This window comes from Manis pentadactyla, chromosome 3 (genome assembly GCF_030020395.1).
Source record: "Manis pentadactyla isolate mManPen7 chromosome 3, mManPen7.hap1, whole genome shotgun sequence".
NCBI classification, from domain to species: Eukaryota; Metazoa; Chordata; class Mammalia; order Pholidota; family Manidae; genus Manis; species Manis pentadactyla.
Genome location: NC_080021.1, coordinates 218,754,834 through 218,776,814, shown reverse-complemented (window position 1 = coordinate 218,776,814; position 21,981 = coordinate 218,754,834). Strand labels below are relative to the sequence as shown.

At 57.3% G+C, this 21,981-nt stretch overlaps 1 protein-coding gene across 3 annotated transcripts in view; it reads left to right on the top strand.

Moving 5' to 3' along the window:
- VAV2 (vav guanine nucleotide exchange factor 2) overlaps nucleotides 1-18,152 on the top strand; it is a 171,938-nt gene extending 153,786 nt beyond the window's left edge. For 2 of the 3 annotated variants that reach the window (XM_036901422.2, XM_036901420.2), the window contains 11 exons: nucleotides 1,332-1,348; nucleotides 2,102-2,123; nucleotides 3,035-3,162; nucleotides 4,493-4,567; nucleotides 5,392-5,444; nucleotides 6,641-6,757; nucleotides 8,648-8,735; nucleotides 9,853-9,976; nucleotides 10,812-10,898; nucleotides 11,863-12,017; nucleotides 15,956-18,152. In XM_036901422.2, the coding sequence (XP_036757317.2) occupies nucleotides 1,332-1,348; nucleotides 2,102-2,123; nucleotides 3,035-3,162; nucleotides 4,493-4,567; nucleotides 5,392-5,444; nucleotides 6,641-6,757; nucleotides 8,648-8,735; nucleotides 9,853-9,976; nucleotides 10,812-10,898; nucleotides 11,863-12,017; nucleotides 15,956-16,003 (914 nt within the window). In that variant the 3' untranslated portion in view covers nucleotides 16,004-18,152. The remainder of the gene's footprint in view (nucleotides 1-1,331; nucleotides 1,349-2,101; nucleotides 2,124-3,034; nucleotides 3,163-4,492; nucleotides 4,568-5,391; nucleotides 5,445-6,640; nucleotides 6,758-8,647; nucleotides 8,736-9,852; nucleotides 9,977-10,811; nucleotides 10,899-11,862; nucleotides 12,018-15,955) is intronic. The other variant, XM_036901424.2, reaches the window with a different exon arrangement.
- Nucleotides 18,153-21,981: the final 3,829 nt, after the last annotated feature.

The following is a 21,981-nucleotide window of genomic DNA, read 5'->3' as shown; positions in this document are numbered from 1 at the left end:
TTTTTTTTTATTAAATCATCTTTCTGGTCCCTCCACCCCATTGTTAAATACCCACTTCACATAGAAAATTTGGAAAATGTAGAGAAACGTGAAGGAGAAATGAAAACAACTCAGGATTTCACTAGGCAAAACTAACCGCTGTTTGCCAACACACGACTCTCTTTGCTTTTTGCAAACACACCCCCACCTAAGCTCTTTTTATGTTTTTGTGTTTTTCTTAATTTATATAATTGAGATCCTATGAGATAGGCCGTAGGTATCATGACCGTCCTCCCCGTGTCCGGGCCCCTGGTTTCACTGGAAGGCAGCCGTGGTTCCCCAGGGGCATGTGGTCCTGGCCGGGTGCTCCTGGCCGTAGCCCTGGGGCGCTCCAAGCTGCCTTCCCCTGAGCAGAGCTCTCACCAGAGCCCCCTCATGGTTTGGGTGCAGGCAGCACCCTTGGCCCCTGTCAGCTCCATCTCTCGGCTGTCCCAGTGGTTCACGCCAAGGCAGGTTTAACTGTCTGCTGCCTCCGGGGCCAGGATGTCACAGGGAGATGCCAGCTGTTCCCAGAGAGCCTCTCACATGGGAAGCCCTTGGCAGGGCAAGACCTTGCTGCTGCCTCCTGTGCGGGCCCAGCTTCACTGCCTGCCCTCCCCACCCCATGTTGCTCAGCCTGCAACCTCTGATCTTCAGGGTTTGTTGGATACTGATGTCTGCCCAAGGCAGTCTGCAGCTGTTGAATGTCAGGTGGTGTTAGGGTTGCATCAGCCACGCACATTAGCCAGTGTGGCTCTTGCTTTGTCAGTGGGAGAGTGACAGCCCAGCTTGTCAACTGGCTGGCGCCCCGTCTGGTGCTGCGTCCTCCCTTTGGGTCGCGCCAGGCAGACGGAAAGAATCTGGGGAGCGTTTGCCTTCCATATGACAAGCTGGGGCCCCGTGCCTGTGGGCCCCAAGCATGCTGGCAAGTGGGTTCGTGCTGTGGACACCGCCTGTCCCTTGCCCACAGCACGCGTCCCTAATTGTGGAAATCCTCCCTTGGAGCACAGGTTTGCCCATGGTTCAGGCAGCCGTGCCACCAGAGCAGGGCTGGCGCACGCAGGAAAACCTGTCTGCCACCTGCTCTGCTGCGCAGCCTGTGTTCTCCTGGGGGGCCCTAAGCCAGAGCTCAGGGGGTGCCGTCAGCAGCAGCCGAGGGGCTTCTGTAGCCCGGCTGTGTGTGTCTGTGATCCGCGTCTGATGCGAACAGCCTGGAAGCTCGCCTCACTCACACACCTCGGCCTGCCCAGCAGCCCCGCCTGCCTGCGGAGGGTGGCCCGGTGCCCTCTGATGCCTGTGTGCTTGCTTTTCAGGTTCCCCTGCAGACCTGGTGAGTCCGCCGACTGTGCCTTCGCGCTGCTTTGCTCCCCACACAGCCCTGTGTCCGGCTCTTGCACTCCCGGGGCCACGCTGGCCGCCACAAGCCACCACTGGTCGGGAGGGGCCTTTCTTTCCCCCCCCGTGGGCGTCACCATGTACAGCCTCCCATCGTCCTGTCCCGGCTGCCCACCCAGTCCGCTTGCTCGGTGGCTTGCTGACGGTGGTGGTGCCACTTCTGTGACATGCACCCTGATTACCCGAGAGCCCTCTGCTTAGCTGACTTGGGGGTGTAGTTCCTGAATTCACTTATGGGGTGTAGACATTGTGTTCAGTCAGATCAACCATATTTAAAGGGTGTTTACTGGGCCCCGTGTGGGTCAAGGATGTCCTCAAGTAGAACACGAGGCATACAGCATTTAGTCACATGGCACAGGACATGTCCCAGACAGAGAAAACAAGCCCCAGGCTCAGAGCAGAGAGGTCCAGGGCTGGGGTGGCCAGAGCAGGCTTCCTGGAAGAGGTGGGGTTAATGGTGAGGGAAAGGAATGGGTGTCCCAGGGCTCCCGAGGGGCACAGGGGTGGAGGATTAGATAAGAGCAATGGTGGGGGAGGCTGTCCTACAGGGAAATAGTGTCGCAAACCCCAGTCTGGCACGCGCCCTCTCCTCCCCTGGCTTCCTGCCCTGACCCTTCTATTGGGGTGGGGTGGTTCGGATGCTCGGACAGCCTTCCCTTCTCACTGCCATCTGTCCTTGCCCTCCCAGGATGCCTCTGGAGCGGCACCCGGTGAGTCTGCGGGACTTGGGGCATCTCAGCTATCATCCAGGTCGGTGGTCACCCTGGAAGCCAGGCCTGGGCCTGGCCTTGGTGTCGCCCAGCGGCGCCCAGCGTTCTCGGCTCCAGGCGCCCAGAACACGTGCTGCCTGCTGACCCCACCTCCCTCCTGCCTCCACCTCCCCTGGGAGCAGGGCGCTAGAGGGACAAGGCCCAGCTTGCAGAGGGTCAGGGTCCTTTCAGCCGGGGAGAGGCACTGACTGCAGCCCAGAGACCCAGCAGAGCAGACAGGAAAAGGCTGCTGTCATGTCACCATTCTCTTTGTTTCCCCTTGATTCGCATTTCATAATAGGAACGTGGCTCTTATGTGCTGAGAAGCCAAAGCAACACAGTGCAGTCCATGAAAAACCGCACTGTGGCTCTGGGGCACCTCCTATACCCGGCAGCCTCGAGCCCACATGCACCAGGCCGGGTCAGAGCAGGGCTCAGTCCAGGAGCAGTCGGTACTTTCCTGGAGGGGCTCAGCCAGGACCCCCAGCACAGCCTCAGAGCTGCCCCCGACCAGCTGTGTGGCCTTGGCAAGTTGCTCGGCCTCAGTAACCCCTGGTCACCCATCTCTAGCTTGAGGGGTACCCCACCTCCTGTGTCACATGGCAACTCGGCCGCAGGCACCAAAGGTGTTTGGAAGAAACAGTGCCAAGTGCCTTTTAAAATAAGTTGCTGTCCCCTGATGATTCCCTGAATCTGTTTCTCACATAAGTAGCTTACTTCTGATACTTAAACAGGAGCCATGGGCGTCGCACAGGGACAGTGTAGGGTGGGGCCGTCACTCACCCGGGAGCCCCAAGGGGTCTGAGAAGGCTGGGCGGTGGCCTGGAGGACCCCACGGGGTGAGCGGCCCCCTCTGGCCCTGTCCTCCGCAGGTCCCAGGATGGTGGCCGTGCAGAATTACCATGGTAACCCTGCTCCCCCCGGGAAGCCAGTGCTGACCTTCCAGATGGGCGACGTGATCGAGCTGCTGAGAGGCGACCCCGAGTCTCCGTGGTGGGAGGTGGGTCCTGGGGCCTGGAAGGGCGAGCCCTTCCCCTCCCGCTACATGGGGCAGAGGCCCCGAGGCCCGTGTCCCCAGGCGGGGAGGGTTAGGGGTGAGGCCTTCTGGGGGCGAGGGGTGGGCTGCCAGTTCCCACCAGGGCGGGAACTCCGGGGCCCAGCCTGTCCTCTCAGGTGTCTGCGGTCACGTGGTCGGGAGTACAGCACCCCCTCATGGCGGAGACCCTGCTCCCGGTGTCCAGGACCCCGCCCATCCCCCTTCTGCCTCAGGCGGTCCTGCAGGCACCTCGGGCTCAGCCTTGGCCGAGCTGAACCTTCCCCCCTCCTCGGCCACCCCGCTTCAGGCCAGTGCTGTTGTGGGGTGAGCAGGCACCGCACGTGTGGGGGGCACCATGACTGAGATCCACCCCTCACCTTCCCCAGGAGGCCCCTGTAGGGGAGGGAGGCGCAGACAAAGCTGACCTGACAGTCCACGGCTCTGAGCCCTGTAATGTAACTGCTCCAGTTAAGAAACCTGCAGGAGTGGGGCCCTTCAGCACCCACTGGCCCCTGGGCACCTCTGCCAAGCCCCAGTGCTCCACAGCCCTGAAAGCCACAGGGGTCAGCATGGTACCACAGGAGCTCGGGGCGCTCAGCCCGGCGTTGGTTAATGTCCACATGCCTGTACTGCCATCGTGGTGGTTCTGTGGTGGCCCGTTGTTACCTACGTACTTATGAACTTACCGTACATGACCGTGCCTTCGCCTACCTGGAGATCCCGCAGGTGCAGAACATGTCTGCGGTGCAGTCTGTCCCACCTGACCCCAGCCCGCGGTTCCCCAGCCCATGTGTGACCAGGGCCGTCAGTTCTCGGGTGGTGGCCTTGTGGAGGGGCTTTGCTGATGTGAGGGGGATGCCCACATCACCACTGCCGGGAGGACTTGGGGAGGCTCTTCCAGGCAGAGGGAACAGAGAGAGCGAAGGCCGAGCCCCAGACCCTCCTGGACAGTGGGACAGTGTCTGCGTTTTACCCAGGTCCCCAGGTCTGCCTGCCACTTGTGTTGTGAGAGGTGCTGTATCCGTGAGACAGGTGGACAGCAGCCAGGAGGTGGGGCTTCGGTCCCTTAATTTCTCCAGGCCTCCGTGTTCCCACCTGTAAAGGGTGGGCCCGCTCACCTCCTTCCCACCCCGAAGGGTCAGGAGGCCAGCTGAAGCTACAGTAGGGAGGGGACACTCTCCCGGAGCCCCTCCTGCTCGTCCCCAGGATAAGCTGGGTGCTCACTGAAGGGTCCCCTGCCTCCCTCCCCCTGCCCAGGCCAGCCTGGGCTCCCCGACCACCTGTCTTCTTCCAGGGTCGGCTGGTGCAAACCAGGAAGTCAGGTTACTTTCCCAGCTCGTCGGTGAAGCCCTTCCCCGTGGATGGACGGGTGAGTGTTTCCCGCAGAAGCTTCCGCAGGCCAGTGTCCCCCTGCCCGTGACGTCCTGGGCTTGTTCAGGACACCCTTGCTAACTGTGAGCTGGCCCCAGAGCTGGGGCTGTGCCAGAGGGAAGATGGGTGGGGAGGCCAATGGACAGGGTGCCCTCCTGTTTGAAGGGCACAGCTGGTTGATGTCACATTTTGTTGTGGTTTTAAAAACACTTAAACAAGCATCTCTGCAGCAGTTAAAACCCTTTGGGCTTTTGGGAAGGCTGTGCTGACTGACAGGTCAAGGGGACCAAACAGCAGACAGGAAAAGCATTACCAACTCACTGGGTGGCCTGGGGCAGGTCCTGCCCCTCCCTGGGCCTCGGTTTTCCCATCTGCGTGGTAGATGGGGCAGGGAGGAGATAGGTTGTCTGTGAGGCTGCCCAGCCTGTGCCCAGTGAAGGGAGGCCGGGGTGGGGGCTCTGGCCAGCAATGGCACAGTGTGGGGTCTCAGGCTGCACACTGCCTACCCCTGGAGACCACGCTGCTGCCAGCCAGACCGGAGCTTGCCCTCGGGGCCACGGGCCGACTGCAGCCAAGAGAACTGCAGTCGTAGGCACCTGTCCGCTGCTGAGAAGCTCCTGCAGCCTCAGGCCTCCCTCCCCTGAGCACCCAATGCACCGTCGGTGGGTGGCTGTTTGTTCATTCACAAAACCCACTGAGCATCTACTCAGATGGTGAGTCCTGGCCGCTGCCCTCCTAGACCAGTGGCTCCAGGGCTAAGTCCATAGACGTCCTGGGAGTCAGTGCTGGGGGGACAGTAACCCGAATGTTCTCTCCTGCCAGCCACCCATCAGCCGGCCGCCGTCCCGGGAGATGGACTACACCGCATACCCTTGGTGAGTGCGTCGGCTGTCGCCCCACAAGCCCACAGGCAGGCCAGGGTCTGGGGCCCCAGACTGCCTCTTGCCTGTCTCCAGGGCAGCCCCCCACCTCTTCCTGGAGTCTGGGGGAGTCTACTCTACCCCGAGGCAGCCATTTCCCCATTGCTACAACAGATCATCAGGTTTGAACATTTGAGAGAATGAAGCCCTTTTTCATGCAATCTTATTTGAACTTCATCAGAGAAAATACATAAAAGTTGCGTATTTAAAGCCAAATTTACAATGGTATATTTGCTCATAAATTGCTACATGGGAATGTGAGGCTATTTGATACAGCGTGACAGTGGGCGTTCCTGGGCACATCCCAGACACAGGTCAGGCAGGGGTGCAGCCTTAGCACCTGCCTGCGGGGTCACCCGGTAGCCTGGAAGTGACAGCCTCTCAGGGGCCGGAGCGGCGCGCATCCTGGGCATGATGAACCTCCACCCTGGAGTGCCCACCCTCACGACTGTAGGTGTGGGGTTCACCCTGTGTCCAGGGAGCAATGCCTGCACCCTCGGTGGCCCCAGCCTGCCTCACATCTTGGCTCAGCTCCTCACACGGGTCTGTTCCCATGTGGAGTTCGCCTGACCTGATGCACAGGGTAAAGGTCTGGCCTGAGGATCTCACTTGTCGGGGTAACAAGACTTCCTCCTTGGACTCTCCTGGCTGCACAGTGTTAACCAGAGCCCCCGGTCGGCCTGACAGGGCACAGCAGGCTTTCTCTTGGCGGTGGGGTGGCACCTTGCTTTGCAGCTCAGGGGGGCTTCACATCAGTGGATGTAGCAGGAAAGGCTTTCTGTCCAAATCTGTCCTAAACCTCAGTGGAGACGTCGGTGGTCGCCCATGTGTTATAACAAACACCAAAAACTCCACACAGGAGCAGATTCTATTTATGGCAGCTTTTTTAATAGTGAAGACTTAGAAACTTGATCTGATGCTCGTGTGGGCTGAACTCCTCTTGCAGGGCCAGGCTTCTGAGAGCAGAGCGCCCCTCTGGGGGGCTGGCTGAGGCCTGGGGCCCTCCTCCCACCGTGCTTGCAAGCTCGCTTGCAGACACCCCCATGTCTCCTCCAGCCACCTTGGCCCCTCCTGCAGGGGCTCGGCCTCATTCGGGCTGGACACCCTTCTGGGTGGTGCCCTCCAAGCTCCTATTGCCTCTGGCCCTCTAGGTTTGCGGGCTGCATGGAGAGGCAGCAGACAGACAACCTGCTCAAGTCTCATGCCAGCGGGACCTATCTAATCAGGGAGCGGCCGGCCGAGGCGGAGCGCTTTGCCATCAGCATCAAGTACGTGGCAGTCCGGGGCCAAGGAGAACCCCCCCACCGATGCCATTCTGAACAGAACCCGGGTCCCCTCTAGGCCCGGGGCTTGTTGGGTTGGGGGTAGCCGTGGAATGAATCGCCCAAAGCAGGACGCTCAGGGGATGAAAGGGCGCCAGTGGTCCCACAGTGCAGTGGGCCTGGGACGCGTGAATGCCCTGCGCAAAGCCGCCCCGGGACTAGGTCTTGAGGTCGTGCGGATTGAATGAGCCCAGGTAGCAGGATGGGGCGGGAGCCCTGTGGGAGGGCAGAGACTTCCTGGCAGCCCCACAGGGGGGTCACACTCCTCCACCTCGGGGCCCCAGCCACCGAGCCACCTTTGGTCTGGGTGTCTGCTGTCTGGAAGCTCCCAGCCCCTGGGTCTGCTGTCACCTTTTCAAGAGATGGAATCTGATTGATGCTTCATCACCGTCGGCATAGGACGCCCACCAGAGCAGGAGTATTGGGTTAGGCCATTGACAGGCCATAGACCGGGGAACAGAGGGGTCTGGTTGCCCTTGAGCCCCGAGCAGGACGGCCCATGCCCAGGGAAGGCCTTCTCTTGTCTTCTGCATGGTGCTGGGCGAGGCAGGCCCTGCGCCAGGGCCACCGGCCTCTGCGGCGCGTCAGCCTGGGTGCTTCAGGTCACCAGTACAGAAGCCCCCGGAGAAAGCAGAGGGGCCTTCTGTGGGGTGGGGGCACCTGGCACCCGGCCTGCCCCCAGGCCTAAACAGAGACTGCTGCCGTCTGTCCCCCTCAGCTCTTGCTTGCCCCTTCCTCAGTGTGCCAGCTTCCTCTGCGTCGGCACCGCGGGGGCCACAGCTCAGCTGCCCTGGCAGTCAGTGCGCACGCCTGCCGCGTGTGTGCGCGTGAATCTCCCCCTCCCCGTTCTAAGTACAGGGAGGATGGCAGGTGGGCACCGGGTCGTCCAGGGCCAGGGGCCCTCTGCACAGAGTAGTTGCTGAAGGCCCCGGGGGGGGAGCAGTGGAGGTCGGGTCCGCACCCACGGATTGGAGACTGGCAGCCCCCCGCTTATTCAGCAATTCTTTGCTGCAGTAACAGACTCGAGTGTGGAACCAGCACGTCGCTGGGCCACCCCACTGGCCGCGGCTTGAGGTGCTGTGCACGTTTGGTGCACGCAGGTGTCCTTGTGGGGCGAGGCTTGTTTGATCTTCATTTGTGAGGATTTTGCGCCTGCGGTCGCGGGACATCCTGTGGGGTTCCTCTTGTGCTGTCTTTGGCTGGTGGTGGTGTTAGCTGGCAAGGGCAGCACGGGACCTGGGGAGGAGGGGTGTATGGACGCTCCCCAGTATGGGGGAGCTGAGACCTAAGGACACAAGGGGACCATCGGGTGGCAGGAGGGTCAGCCTTCTGGGCGGAGGGCACAGCCGGTGCCCAGGCCTGGTGTTCGCCGTGCTGATGAAGGGCTGGAGCAGAGGGGCTCGAGGAGGGCCATGCTGGGCCACCGGGTCAAAGCTGGGAGGGGGCTGCCCTCTGACGCACAGACTGAGCTGGGCAGGCCTCAGCAGCCAGGTGGGAGATGGGAGGAAGGTGTTGCCAGGGCAGAGAAGAGAATGGGCAGCACGCAGAACAGAGAGTCTGAGAGGGGCCGGGGGAGCAGAGGCGTGGGGCCTCAGGCCTGAGGCCTTGCAGCTGACTGGGGGGTCTGGGCTTCAGGTAAGCACAGCGGCCGGACAGACGGGTGGACACGCAGTCGAGGACAGGCCCAGGCTGCGGTGGGCCGGAGGGGCTGGGACTAAGAGGGCCAGAGAGCAAGCAGGCACAGGAGCAGAAGGCGTCGGGTGAAGGCAGTGGCCCCCCGCGGTTTGGGGCCCTCGGGCCTGCGGAGGGACAGCTGCGGCCCTTCCCTCTGGCCAGGTTCAACGACGAGGTGAAGCACATCAAGGTGGTGGAGAAGGACAGCTGGATCCACATCACGGAGGCCAAGAAATTCGAGAGCCTTTTGGTACGGATTCCGCGGCTGCCCCCGGCCCTGGGCCCCGAGGGGGGAGGAGTGCCCCGCCCCCTGCAGCCACGCCGAGGAGCGGCGGCCTCCTGCGCCCACTCCCGGGGCTGGGTGCCACGGGGCCCCACCTTCCCGAGGACGGTGGCTTCCCAGCATGGAGAAGACCCAGGGAAATGGGTTTGTAGGGCGCTGGGGGCGGGTAAGGCCTTGTCACATCCCCCTGAGTGGGGACTTCAAGCCCCAGAGGGCAGGTGGGTTCCCTGTGGTGGACAGTGAGGGGCGGGCCCCCCGGCCTGACCGCCGGCACCGCAGCGGCCCACTGGTGCTGATCCTCTGCCCAGGGCCAGAACCTGCGGCCCAGTGAGACTCCATCCAGGGCCCGGCTCTGTAGCCAACCCCTCAGGTGCTGCTCCCAGCGGGCCCTCCTCCCACCCAGCGCCGTCCCAGCCCCGCCAGGATGCAGCTGAAGGCAGAGTCCTTAAGAAGATGTCAAATGAGACCTGTGACTTCTTGATTACAGTCTCATGTCCTCCCTGGAGCATCTGCACCCCCGTGTCCCACTGCGGCCACAGAAAAGCACAAAGTAGCCACAGTCCTCCCCCTAAACCCAGTGCTAACATTTGGGGGCAAGTTCCGACCTCTGAGAATAGCTAGGTGTGCTTTATAAATTCAGTTTTCAAACAAAACCACCGGCTGTGTTAGCCTACTTTTCCAGGTTAAAAACTTGCCCCTGAGACAACCCTCTTTCTCCGGCTGGTGGCAGGGGGGCATTCTCACTGGGATACGCTGTCATCTCTAGAAGCATGTCCCCAGCAGTGGGCATGTGGGTTTACCAGTTTTCTCCATCATAGTGTTGAAGTGAGCATCTGTGCCCTTCAGTCTTGGCTTCCTTCCTTTAGAAACGTTGGGAGAGAAATTGCTGCATCGAAGGTCTTTGCAATACTGACCACCCACACTGGGCTGGGTGCTGGGGGCAGAGGAAGAAGGGAGAGTTCTCTGCAGTCAAGGGGATGATTCCCCAAGTGAACCCACGGGGGTGGGAGAGGGAGGCCAGGGCACCCAGGAGGACTGCCTGGAGGCAGTGACGGTGGTCAGCGGGTATGTGTGCCCCCTGCAGGAGTTGGTGGAGTATTACCAGTGCCACTCGCTCAAGGAGAGCTTCAAGCAGCTGGACACCACGCTCAAGCACCCCTACAAGTCCAGGGAGCGTGCGGCCTCCAGGGCCCCCAGCCGGCCCCCAGGTTAGCCGTGCCACCCAGCACCCCTGTACCCCCCTGGAGGTGCCCACTCCAGCCCTCTCCCAGTGGCCCGGGCCCCTGCTGCCTGCCTGCTTGCCCTCGAGGAAGGCTCTCTGTGGGATCCAGGCCAGGAGCCCCTCCCTGATTCCCACCCCTGGGACTGGTGACCTGGTCCCCCACCCCATCACAAGCGCCCTCCTGGGCCAGGGCGCTCCGGGGGCCCCACATGACAGGTGGGGAGTCCCAGCTCTGGACCGCTGTTCCAGGTCTTGGTGCTCTTGCCCAAAGGTGAACGTGGGGAGAGAACAGGGCCAGTCCCGCCTGTTTACAGCCCTCCCTGTGGCCGCCGCAGTGAGGGGCCAGAGCCGGTGCCTCTGTGTGCAGATGGCAGGGCAGCAACTCCTCTAAGGCTACCTGCACTCATGGGCAGGTGGGCCCAGGGTGCTTGGTCAGGATCACAAAGACCATCTGTCTGCTGGGCCACCCACGCCCTCTAGCCCATAGGACCCTGGTTCCTACTGGGTCAGAGCAGGACAGGCGAGGAACAGCTGGCCTTTAGCAGGCACCTACTGTGTGCTGGGCGAGGGCTGGGCTCTTGGCACGTAGGTTCCCGAAATCCCGGAGCAGGCCCGCCTGCTGGGAGAAGGTGGTCCCGATTTGCTGTCCAGGAGACAGGGCACAGGGGTGGAGTGGGGGCAGCCAAGAAAGGTGGGCCTCGAGGCCCGCCCATCCCTTCCTCTGGCCCCTCGGCAGGGCCTGGGCCCACACCCCGCTGCCTGTCCGTGCATGCATGCGGCCCCCCTGCGCCCCCTTTCACCATCTCTCTCGCTCTTTGCAGCCTCCTGTGCCTCCTACAACTTTTCTTTTCTCAGCCCTCAGGGCCTCAGCTTTGCTTCTCAGGGCCCCTCCGCTCCCTTCTGGTCAGGTACCACGCTGCCCGCTGGCCCACAGCCCCTGCTGAAAGTGCCTGCAGCCAGGGCGGGGTGGGCGGGGGGCCGGGGCAGGGAGGGGGCCCCCAGTGGGCAGGCCGGGGACTGGGGGCCCAGTCAGGCTCGTCCCTGCCATCACCTCTAGACACGCATATCCCGATGGCCACTCCCCAGCTGGTCAGCCACTGGCCCTCACTGCTCGGTGAGCGCTTTGCCTCTGGTAGCAGCATACAGCCAGGTGGCCACCCTGAGGGTGGGGGTGGGAGTGGCTGGGGGGGGCCTGCTGGCAGCCATAGGGGTCTACAGGGCTTGGGGGCAGGGGAGCGGGGCCTCTGTTGGCCCCAGATGGCCGTGTGCTGCCAGCGTCAGAGCCCCTCCCCAGCAGCTGTGTGTGTTCCCCTCCGTCACAGCCATGTCACCTGCCCGCCTGGCCCTCTGGGTCCCAGGCTGAGCTGGGCCAGCTGGGTGTTTGGTTTGGGGATCTGGAATTGGGACGCAAGGGAAGTAGGGCGCCAGGGCTTTGGGGTCTGGCTCCAGGCACTTGGTCAGAGTGCAGTCTGGGGGCAGGGCAGGGCCGCTCAGCCCCTGGTCACATGACCCCTGTGCACCGGGCACACGGGAAGGCCTGGCAGGAGCTGGGATCGGAGCGCCGGCGTCTGCTCTTGTCCCCTCTTGTTGCCGGCGACAGCGCCCAGTGTGGGTGGTGACCGCTCTGGCCCCCTTCACGGGAGCCGCAGTGGGGGTGACTTGGGTGAGCCATGTGTCCGCAGGTTGGCCCCACAGAGAAGCGAGGGGCCCTAGCACTGGAGCCCAGGCTGTCCCTCCAGACCCTTTCTGCTTGATGGCCCTCCTCCCTGGGCGCAGGGCCAGGTGCTGGGGGAGAGACGAGCTTGACCCGAGGCCCCCAGCCCTGGCTGGCCCCGCCTGGCAGCTGTGTGACACTGTCGCGTCCCCCAACAGTGTTCACACCCCGTGTCATCGGCACGGCTGTGGCCAGGTACAATTTTGCCGCCCGGGACATGCGGGAGCTCTCACTGCGGGAAGGCGACGTGGTGAAGATCTACAGCCGCATCGGCGGGGACCAGGGCTGGTGGAAGGGAGAGACCAATGGACGGGTGAGCGGCCGGCGGCCCCCGAGCAGAGGCCAGGCCCAGCCTCGCTGCAGCACTTGGGCAGGCGGGCCTTCCGGCTCAGACCTGGCTGGGTTGGGGCAGGGGGTACCACAGCCCTGCCCCGCTCCGGCGCCGTGCTCGTCTGAGCCACAGACCCGAGCTTCCGAGGCTGGCTCTGGATCCGGGCCCATCTGACTCTGTCTGTGCTCTGTCCCACCCTGTGGTCCCTTGTGGACACTGCTGGGGACAAGTTTCAGGTACACGCTTCATTCACTGGCACGCCCTCAAGCCCTTTGCAGGCAGGGGGGCCGCAGAACCAGGAGTGGGGCACAGGCATCCTGCCTGGGCTCCTGCCCCATCTTCTAGGGCCCCTTCTATACCCTGATGAGATCAGAAGGGCATGCCATGTCCGCACCCAGCCCACCCCTTCACGCTCTTCCTAAGAACTCTCTCTTCCCTGCCGTCCCCACAATCCTACGACATCCCACGGCCCCTTATCCCAGTTCCCCATCTGGACCCCTGGCTGTGGCTTGGTTCTCCCAGCACCCACCCAGCAGAGCACCGGAGCTGCATGTGCATCTGATCACAAAGCACCCAGCTGGCCTCTGGGCTGTAGCCCTCTGCAGGCTGGCTCACTGGACTGTGGCGTGCTGGCCACCTTGGCTCTCATGGCACACGGGTCTGCTGCCAGATGGTGGCAACGGTCTGCCCGCACCTAGCGTGAGGTCTGCCCCGTGAAGGCCTATTTTCCACCCAACAGCCCTTCGGAAATAGGAGGCCAGTGGAGCCTAGGCAACCAGTCTAGAAGGCTGGACCATTAGCTCTTGAAGTGGCCCTTGTGGTGCCAACCCAGGGTGCACCTGGGGCTGTGGTTTAATCACACACCTTCGCCCTCACCCAGGTGATGAAGATCATAAACCCACCCTTTTCCCCAGTGATTTCAATGTAGAGTTAAGTTTCAGGATCACAGCTTTAGAGCATGACTAGATATTCATGTTGCTCTGACCCTGTTGCTATGAAATGTGTCTTTTTATCTCCAGCAGTTCTTGCTGTGAAGTCGACTTTATCTGCTGTTAGAGCAATACCAGCTTTTTTGGAGGGACTTACTGTTTTGCATGGAGTATTTTTCTCTTTGCATTACTTTCAACTATTCTATATTCTTGTATTTAAGATAGAAATAAAATAAAATCTTACTATAAGCAGATTTTTTTAAAGCCAGTCTGATCTGACTTTTAATAAGTGTGTGCAGTCCATTTACATTTAGTGTTATTACTGAGATACTTAGATTTAAATCCATCATATTCATGTTAATTTTCTGTTTGTCACATCTATTCCTCCTTTTTCTCCTTTCCTGCCTACTTTTGGATTAATAGATACTTTTTCCTATTCCATCTCCTGCCCCCTGATTGGTTTGTTAGTCACATGTTATTTTACTATTATATAAGTGGTTACCTTAGAGGTTACAACATGCACTTTGATTTCTGAGAGACCACCTTAAGTCCGTGATTTTACTACTTCCCAGACAGTACAAGGATCTTACAAACCTTGATCATATTCATTTTCTTCCCAACTTTCATGCAGGTGTTATGTATCTTAACTCTACATGTTTTTTAACCCCATAATATTGTGAGCAGGTAGTGTTCGTTTTGATTTGCCACCTATTTCCCTTCCCAGAGATCCTCGCTCCTTCCTGCATTGTTGTATTTCCCTCCAAACCGAGTTCCTGTTGCCTGACATTCCCTCTTCTTCGTATGGCTTTTAGTGCCAATCTGCTACTGTAAATTCTCAGTTTCTGTTAGATCTGAATACATCTTTATATTGCTTTATCTGCTCACTGTAAAATGTTCATAATTTATTTTAATATAATTTCAAACATAAAGAAAAGTGCGAATAGTGCAAATGCCCAGATGTAGTGCCTTAAGAATGACTTAACCATGTTCTTCATCATTTCCTCCCTTTCTCTCTCTGTATATGCTCATTTTTCTCTAAACCATTTGACAGTAAATTGCAGAGGTCACATCCCTTTCCTGTAAATACTACAATGTGTATTCCCTGAGATCAAGGACATTCCCTTTTGATTAATATGATCTGATCCATAGTCCATATTCAAATTGCACCACTTGTCCCAAAAGTGGCTTCTTTATCTGTTTTCCCCGGTCCTGGATCCAATCCAGGATCGTGATTTGCATTTACTTGCCATGACCCTTAACTCCTTTCATTTGGGACACTTCCCCAGCCTTTCTCTGTCTTACATGACTTTTGACATTCTGGAAGAGTATGGGTCAGTTATTTTTTACCTCAATTTAGGTTTGTTTGCTGTTTCTTCATGATGAGATTAAAGGTATGCATTTTTTGGTGGGAATAGCACAGTGGGGATGTTGTATCTTTTTCGGTGATGTGTGTCCTATCCTATCTGTAGGTGTATGCTGTCAGTTTGTTCCATTATTGTGACAGGAACTTCTTTGATCCATTATTGTGAGGTTAACTTTAACTGTGAAGTTACTATAATTAATAGGCAACTTGCAGGATAACACTTGGAAATCAGATAACTATCCCGTTCTGCATCAAACTTTCACCAACTGGTTTTAGCATTCCTTGATGAATTTTGCCTGGTCAATTATTTCTATCATGGTTGAAAAATAGTGATTTTCTAACTGTTGTTTCTTGTATTTATTAGTGAGCATTCCACTCTAAGCAGCTTTCTCTTCTCGCCATGGTCATTCAAAGAATCACTCATCTCTCCAAGGAGACATACTTCCTTTTTGTGAGGAATTGTATTGAATTCAATTTTGAAGAGTAGTTTTACTGGGTCTGGAGTTCTAGGCTGGCAGATATTTTATTTCAGCACTTTTACAACACCATTCTGTTGTTACCTGGCATCATTTTGTTAGAAAAGTCAGTCAACACTCTTAATGTTGCTCCTTTGCAGGAAATGTCGCCACTATTCCTGTGTGGGCTGTATGTAAAAAAAGATTTTTGGTTTTCATCAGTTTTACTGTAATGTGGTTTTCTCTGTATTCATTCTTTTGCTTGAGATTTGTGGAGATTTTACAGACATCAGTAGCTTGATATCCTTTATCAGTTTTGGAAATTTCTTCAGATAGTGTATCTGCTCTATTTTCTCTCTTTTCTTCTTTTAGGGCTTTATTCCTGTGGATGTTAGGTCTTTCTATCATGGCCCATAAATGATTTATATTGTTTTACGTGTTACAAGTCCATTCTGGGTGATTTTCCATCTAGTTACTTCCCATTGGCCTGCCTTCCAGTTTATTAGTTCTCTCTTTGGGTTTGTCTAATCTGCTATTAAATCCTTTTATTGGATTTGGATTCATACTTTCAGTCACCTTTTTCAGTTTCAGGATTTCTATTTGATTTCTGATTTCAGTTCTCTGGTAAAATTTTCTGCATTTTCATCAGTTTTCTGAAACATACAAGTAAGAGTTATTCACATGTCCTGCCCGGTGACTCTGACGTCTGGATGACCTGTCAGTCGGCTTCTGTTGTCTGCATTTTCTCTGACTCTGTCCCTTGGTCCTGGTGGGACGCTGCGCTCGTGTGATACAAAACGCCGGAGGGGCCCTGGAGGGTGTTACTTTCCTCCAGAGCAGAGGTGATTGTTTTCCTGGCTGGCAGCTATAGAAAGAGCAGATCATTTGAAACTGCTCGGATCTGGGGTATTTTGGCGCCACTCTGACTCCTGGGCTACAACTCCACCAGGCTCTCAGCCTCTTCAGGGCCTCTCGTGGGGCAGGCCTGGCTTAGGACGCCAGCCTTTTGAAGGCCCCCAATCTCTCTGAGCCTCTAGTCTCCCTGTACCTGACACATGGACACACACACACACACACACACACACACACACACACACTCACTCACTCACTCACTCACTCACTCACTCACTCACTCACTCACTCACTCTTACATGATCCTGCCGTCTTTTGCAGATTGGCTGGTTTCCTTCAACATATGTAGAAGAGGAGGGTGTCCAGTGATGGCAGGAACATGGAGAGGACTCACAGATTTCCTTGGAAGAGTCCAGCTCTGACATCGATCCCCAGCTCTGCGACTCAGAGGGGAAATGCCCGCCAGCCTTCCAGTCTTCAACAGCCTGTGCGGATGGGGAGGGGGTTCAAGATCCTAAATGCAAACTGGCCCCCATCAACCTGCTCTTGGCGGCTTGTCCTGGGTGTGCTACTTGTACATAGAGGGAAGTTGGGCCGGCCCAGTGGGGCTGCCACCAGAGCTCAGAGGAGAGGGTGCGGCACTGGCGTTCTAAGCCAGGCTCCGGTGATGGCTGAGGCCAGAGCTCATCTTGCCCCTGTCTTGTTGAGATGGCATTCAGAAGCCTAGGTTTGAATAGCAGATGCTGTGCCCGGGAGGGCTGGGGACAGCAGAGGGTCCTTCCCCCAGCCCTTTCTGCTCAGCCCCTGGACTCTCAGCCCACCTGCTTCGTGCTGCCCCCAGGGGGAGGCTTCGGGCCTTTAGAGGAGAAGGGACCGGGGCCAGGCTGCTTGCTGTGGCCCCTGCTCAGCCTGGCTGTGCTTGGGTGTAGGAGAAGGAAGCATTGCAAAGGGATCTGCGCAGCGCCCTTGACCTCCCCACGTCCCTCTGTGCCAGGGGCATGCAGAGGCCCCTCCTTTTAGGAGGGAGCCTGAGGAAGAGTGAAGTTGCTGACCCTACTCCCCAGTCAATGGTACTGCTCTTTGCCCTGAATCCCAGGAGTGTCCTGTCCTGCTGCCAGGTGGATACATCTTCTGTAAACCGTGCTGTGGGTGGGAAGAAAACAGTTTTCCCCTCGCTCAGTCCCTGCTGCTCACATTCCTCTCCAGAAGGAGGCTCCCGTGGCTCCCATGCAGGGGACCCCCTCTGGATTTCCTGTGTCCTGCAAGGTGGTCCCTGAGGGCTTTGCCAGCCTCTACACAGGGTGTAGGTTCTCTCCCTTGGCAAGTCTTCCAAGGGCCCCCACAGCCAATGACCTGGGCCTGTGAACAGATGGAAATAAGTGCTCTTGGGGGTGGCTCTGTCCCCCTAACCGCCTGCTACTGACTCTTGGCTTCGACTTGTGGCTGCCTTGTCCAGACCCTGTCTTTCTCTGCCAGATGTCGCATGAGATCTGGTGACACTGTCCCCCTCCAAGCTCTGTGCCAAAGCCTCTGGGGAAACCCATACCCTTTGGTCAGCTACACGGTCCTGAGGGAGAGGGGACCCAGCCAGGGATGAGCATGGGAAGGCTGGCCCCTGGTGGGTCCTGGTCACCATGTGGCACCCTGGGGTTCCTCTGAAGTCAGCCTCGTGGCCTCCAGGCCCGGTTCACACACCCAGCATCCTGGTATGGGGAGGAGGTAGGGAGTGGGGGCAGAGATGGTGAACAGCAGGGAGAAAAGGTGGCCTGCAAAGGCTGGAGAAGTGAGGGGGAACAGAACCACGTTTGGGGAGGGGGGGGTACCGGGGACGGCAAGTGGAGAATTGGCCTCAGAGAGAGCAGACCTGAATCCGTCATCAGGGTGCACCCAGCACTTTGCACACGACCCTCGGCTCAGCGGGCCCAGCCCTGAGCCCAGGATGGGAGGGGGAGAACCAGCCAGCCCCTTCCGTGTTTGCTGTCAGAAAGGTTTTGTGTTTTGTTTTTGTTGTTGTTTCTGGTTTGGCTATTTTGTTTTTCAAGGGGAAAAAGTTTGTAATTATTTCATCTGAATCTCCCATTATATGTCTGTGAATAACAAGGAAGAGATTTTATAATAGCAAGAAAAAGATGTATATTTGAGGTCATCGTGACAAGGAAGGACACTGAGAGACCTATTTAGGACCCTGGTTTCTGTGAAAGTTTTGTTTTCTTTTTGTTTGTTTCTAAACATGTGTCTTGTTTGTTTTTGCACTGCCTGAAGCAGAAGGGCTGGAGGGCTGGGGGCAGCTGGGCTGCAGGTGGTTCTGCAGGAGATGGGGTGCCCTCTGCAGGGGGCTTGGGACCTGGGGCCTGAGATGAGCTGTGAACACTTGGCAGCCTGATGCATGCAGGCCAGGGATCTAGGGGTCCTGCAGCTGATGGTGACCCCAAATGGAACACAAACTGTACATTTGCCAATAGGTTTTTTTCAGAACACGGTTTTTACTGCAAATAAACCTAAGTTCTTTTCTGCAAAAGTGGCTGGCCTTTCATGCCAGGGAGGAAAGAGTAGTGACGTCCCTGTGCCCAGCAGGGTCTGCCTCACCTGGACATTGTCAGCCCCAGGGGACAGTGGCCTGGGTCAGACCCAGGCCTTGGGGGCTCAGCTTCATAGGCTGTGGGTCTGGAGGAGACAGTGACGCAGGGCCACCCTCTGGGCACAACCTCTAGGCTGGCACCGCACCACAGGCTTCCCACGCAGTGTCCTGCAGAACCCTCCCGCGGCCCTCAGACAGCTGCCACTGCCTCCCGTTTGGGTGGGATTCAGACCCCCGCCCTGGGCATGTCGTTCACTTTCTGGGTCCATTTCTTTATGTATGTACATATACATATATATATATATGTTGAAAATAACAGTAGTACTTTTTCCAGAGGCTGGGTCTGTGGCTGTGATGGAGAAAATCAGAAAAATAAGGCAGAGGTTTATTTCTTCCTCATGGAGAAGCAATCCAGAGGTGGTAGTCCAGGGGTGCTTTGCCCCCGCCCCCCGCCGACCCCAAATCCAGGCTTCTCCTGTCCTCAGCCATGTGCTTCCCTCCTCATGGTTTCCTCATGGTTCAAGATGGCTGCTGGAGCTCCTGCCATTTAGGCTATGGATGGAAGCAAAGGTCAGCACAGCACCTCCCCTCACCCTACTTCCCCAGAGCTTGGGCATGGGGCCCCCCCTGGCCGTGGAGGAGGCTGGGAGTTGCACAGCCACCCTAGAGAACATTGGAGTCCTTTTACTGAGGAGACAGGTGCGTAGCCATTGGACTGGGTGACCACTCATGGGGCCCACCTCAGGGTTCTGAGGTTCCAGTGAGACTTGGAGCCTGGCAGACTGTTGGTGCTCAGCAATCGCCCGATTTTCTTAGAGGAGAGAGGCGAGTTCAGTGTTCAAGGACAGTTGGAGCCTGCCCCTAGCCCCGGTCTCCAGGCCTCAGGGCCTGGCCCAAACTGGTGCTCAAGGACTGGATGGGAGTCCTGCCTGTCCTGGGTCCACCCCCTCTCTGAGAGTTTCTTGGGCCCGAGTCCCCCAGAGGCCTGACTGTTTCAGCACCACCTCCTGGAGAGCCAGGCTCCAGTTTGAGTTCTGCCGTCCACCATGGGGGATGGAGAGGCCCTGATGCTCGCACACCAGTCCCCAGGCCACATTCCTCAGGCCGGGCGAGCTTACGCGGCCCTGAGAAACTCCCAGACTGAGCAGCAGAGAGCTGTGGCGGCTGGAGGGGGAGCTGTCATGTCCACAGGCACCAGGGGTGACCTTGGGTTGGGCTTTTGGGGAGGCATCAATAGCATCTGCTGTGGGGGTCAGACCTGAAAGGGGTGACATGGGTGGAGGCCAGCAGCGAGGAGGGGGCCTGCCCATCCAAGGTCACCGGGGAGCAGATCAGAGCTGTACTCTCCCGTCCCTGTGGTCAGCTGTCTGCAGGGCTCTCGGGACAGGAGGCCTCTTAGTTCCAACAACCAGATTCCCCATGGGCTGGGCCAGCGCTTTGGAAATGCTCCCTGGATGAAAGATGGAAACAGTCCATTTTCTGAGGTGATGTAGACAGGCCTGTCCATCCCTTCTCCTCCCCTTCAAACATGTGGACACTGTGCAAAACATACAGAATGCAAAGTTGAACTTGAAAGAAGGGGGCCCGTCCCTGACAGGAAAGACACAAAGGCAGAGTGGATTTTGGGAGGCAGCCCCTCATGCCAGGCCTGGGATTCTCACACTGCGGCATCGGCCGCGGCCCCCCCAAGGCCAGGAGCTGGAGCAGGGTCCCTGCATGCAGCCGGCGTCTGTGGAGAGCCACCTGTCCCGGAAAGGATAACACCTAAATCACAGATAGGACAGATACTGTAATGTGTTCTTTTAACCTAACAGAAATAAGAGAATGAGAAATACTCCAGGAAAAATTAACCCGAGTGGTTAAGACCTGGACTTCAAAGAAAAAAATTCACTGGGCATCAGGCAAAGAGATTGCGGCCTTGTAAGGAGAACAGCCTGGGTTGGCCGTAGACAGCGCCCTGACCACGTTCTGCTAGGGCATGAGATGAGGCCCACAGAGACCTCTGGGAAGCAGGGACCCACGAATTTATGCTCAGATAGTCATCCAGGTGCAGGACAGCAACTCAACAGTTTACAACACGCAAAAACTTGTTAATTACCTCATGCGAGCACTTCTTAGAGAAAAGACCAAGGGCCTGGCTCTGGCCCAGTGATGGGCAAGCCGCAGCCCAGGATTTGGGTGACATCGGACCTATCTCACTGTGGGGGTGAGTCTTAGACAAGGTGGACATTTGCCTCCAGACCCTAATACAACCGTAATGGGAAATAGCAAGTGTCAAGACTGCTTCTGGGCAGACAACTGGGAAAGGAAAGAGGCGCCGGGGGAGGCAGTGTATGCATGCTGGCTTTCTCATCATTTCTGGGGAAAAGGCAAGTTTGTCGTTTAATCCGGGTAGATAATAGACGTGAAGGTATACCTACCAGCACGGAACCAAACACTAAGATAATATGATGAACTGACGTTGGATGGAGACGTGAGAAGTATGGGGAAGAGAAGATGGAATTTCATTGCAGCTCACAGTGGAGGCGCTCGTGCTGTCTAAAAGGAAGAGCTGATTTCTGTTTCCAGCAGTGTCTAGGGGGGCCGGTTTTCTGCTGCCATAACAAATCACAAGTGTAGTGGCCTAGAACAATGCCCTTCTGTTTTCTTAAAGGTCTGCAGGTTAGAAGGCCCCACACAGGTCTCCCTGGGCTGAAATCTAGGGGCCAGCTCAGCTATGTTCCTTTCTGGGGGAGAATCCCTTTCCTCTTGTCTTGCCAATGGGTTTCAGCCCCGGGCAAGTTCACTATGAATTCAATGTGAGCAAAGAAATTGACAGCAAAACATTCTTGGGGTGAAAGGGTTATACCCAACTTTATTCCCAGGTGGCAGGTCAGTCACTAAAATCCCGTTCACTCAGAGGAAGTCTGCATGCAGCAGGCTGGTCTCTGCCTCTGGGCCCGTCTGTCTGCACAGCCGTCCTCTGGGCCTCTCTGCCTGCACAGCTGTCCTCTGGGACTCTGTCCTCTGTGCTGCCACCGCTCCAGCCTCTGCTGTGCTCTCCTGCAGCCTTGCAGCCCTGTCACCATGTCACGCCCAGAGCAGTGGGCGGAGCTCTTTATAGAGAGTCAACAGCCATGCATTGCCCACAGGTGTGCAGGGAGCCAGCCAACCAGGGCCAGGTGAGAATCCTGGCCACAGGACCTCTCATTCTACCCACACTTCTCCAGAAGCTGTTTACATCCCTTGAATCATGGTCCCTGTCTTCCATCCCCAGAGCCAGCCTGGTTTCATCACTGACCCTCCTCCCGCTGTTACCCTGTCTCCCTCTGATCGCAGCTGGGAAAGCTTTCCACTTTAAGGACTCGGGCAATTACATTGGTCTCCTCCAGATAATCCATGAAACTCTCCCCTTCACCACATCTGCAGAACCTCTGCTGAGCAAGGTGACACATTCACAGGTTCAGCAGGGAGGGTGCTGACGTCTTTGGTTGGGGGGCATCATCTGTCCAGGGTTAGATACTCTGACCAATCCTCCTGATTAAAACAAAAAACAGAAATGGTGGGAAAATATTTCTAATTTCATCGATGAGCTGGTAATAAACACAAAGATGCCCAAAGCTAAGTGAAGGCAGGTGTCCAGAGAGGTAAGCTGGCTTTCTCCTTATGGGCATTGCCCAACTGAGTGGGCCTGAGCACCAGTTTGTAGTCTGGCCATGGTGGTGGTTGGGGGGAACCCAGGGCCCCCAAAGTGCTAAGGATAACAGGTGAGCCCCTCTTTAAAGCAGGG